A 1,450-nucleotide genomic window follows, 5' to 3' on the forward strand; every position below is an offset into this window, starting at 1 on the left:
ACTTTCTACTCCTCAATCAAGCACCTCTCTCCATCAAACGATCATGGCTTAACCCCCGAAAGAAGTGGCAGTAGTTCCTCTTCAATAGACTCTTCTAGCGAGACTCCACCAACGAAATTCAAATCATTGAGGGAGATTTATGAGACTTGTTGTTTTTCTTTATATGGTGCAGAACCCACTTGCTTCAAAGAAGCTATAGAGATTCAAGTGTGGAAAAATGCAATGATAGAAGAGATACTAGCAATTGAGCAGAACCAAACATGGGAGTTGGTGAATCTTCTAGATGAAAAGGAACCCATTGGACTCAAATAGGTGTTCAAAGTCAAGCATCATGCAGACGAGAGCATACAGAGATACAAAGCCAGGCTCGTAGCTAAGGGATATGCACAACACAAGGTATTGATTACGATGAAATATTTTCACCTGTTGCTCATTTTGAAATGGTTAGAATACTCTTATCTTTGGCTGCTAAATTGAGCTTTCCCATTTATCAATTTGATGTTAAATCTGCATTCCTAAATGGGGATTTGGAAGAGAAAGTTTATGTTTTTTAACCTGAGGGTTTTGTTATTAGTGGAAATGAGAAAAAAGTTTACAAATTCAAGAAGGCACTTTACGGTCTAAAACAAGCGCCAAGCGCATGGTACAACAAAATTGACTCCTACTTTATGAGGTATGGATTTGAAAGGAGTGAGAATGAGCCTACGTTGTATGTAAAGAAACAAGGTATGAGTGATTTTTTGATAGTTTTCTCTATGTGGATGACATGATTTATATGGGATCATGCGAAACTTTAGTTTCTGAATTTAAATCTTACATGATGAAGGGGTTTGAAATGTCATCTTTAGGTATTTTGCAATACTTTCTTGGTCTTCAAGTAAAACAGGTGGAGAATGGGATTTTTATTTCTCAAATGAAGTATGCAAAAAACCTCTTGTTCAAGTTTGGTATGCATAATTGTAAAGTGGCTGCCACACCCATGAATGAAAATGAAAATTTTCAGCTTGAAGATGGCACAGATCTTGCTGATCCTAGTCACTACAGAAGCTTGATTGGAGGTTTGAACTACCTAACACATACTCGTCCTGATATCATGTTTTCTGTGAGTATGTTGTCTAGGTATAGCATTGTCCTACCAAGAAACATATTGTTGCTGCCAAAAGAGTGTTGCACTATGTTGCTGGGACTGTTGACTTCGGGATTTGGTACTCCAAAGTTGTAGATTTCAGATTGATAGGGTACAGTGATAGTGATTGGGCAGGAAGTATAGATAATAGAAAGAGTATTTCTGGAAATGTTTTCAATTTAGGATCTGGAGCAATTTCTTGGAGTTCAAAGAAACAAGATGTGGTTGCATTATCATCATCAGAAGCAAAGTATATTGTTGTAACTTCAGCAGCATGTCAGGTCGTATGGTTACAAAGATTGTTGATTGACATTTTCTATCGGC

The 1,450-nt window shown here is 37.3% G+C and overlaps 1 protein-coding gene across 1 annotated transcript; it reads left to right on the plus strand.

Moving 5' to 3' along the window:
• Positions 1 to 172: 172 nt before the first annotated feature.
• Positions 173 to 1,407, plus strand: LOC124893257 (uncharacterized mitochondrial protein AtMg00810-like; the record flags this gene model as incomplete). The annotated part of the gene is made up of 3 exons (XM_047404313.1): positions 173 to 270; positions 827 to 1,058; positions 1,217 to 1,407. Coding segments are annotated over 3 exons (521 nt in total), but the record flags the coding sequence as incomplete, so codon positions are not given.
• Between the last annotated feature and the right edge of the window lie 43 nt (positions 1,408 to 1,450).

Source organism: Capsicum annuum, unplaced genomic scaffold, assembly GCF_002878395.1.
Source record: "Capsicum annuum cultivar UCD-10X-F1 unplaced genomic scaffold, UCD10Xv1.1 ctg56551, whole genome shotgun sequence".
NCBI lineage: Eukaryota > Viridiplantae > Streptophyta > Magnoliopsida > Solanales > Solanaceae > Capsicum > Capsicum annuum.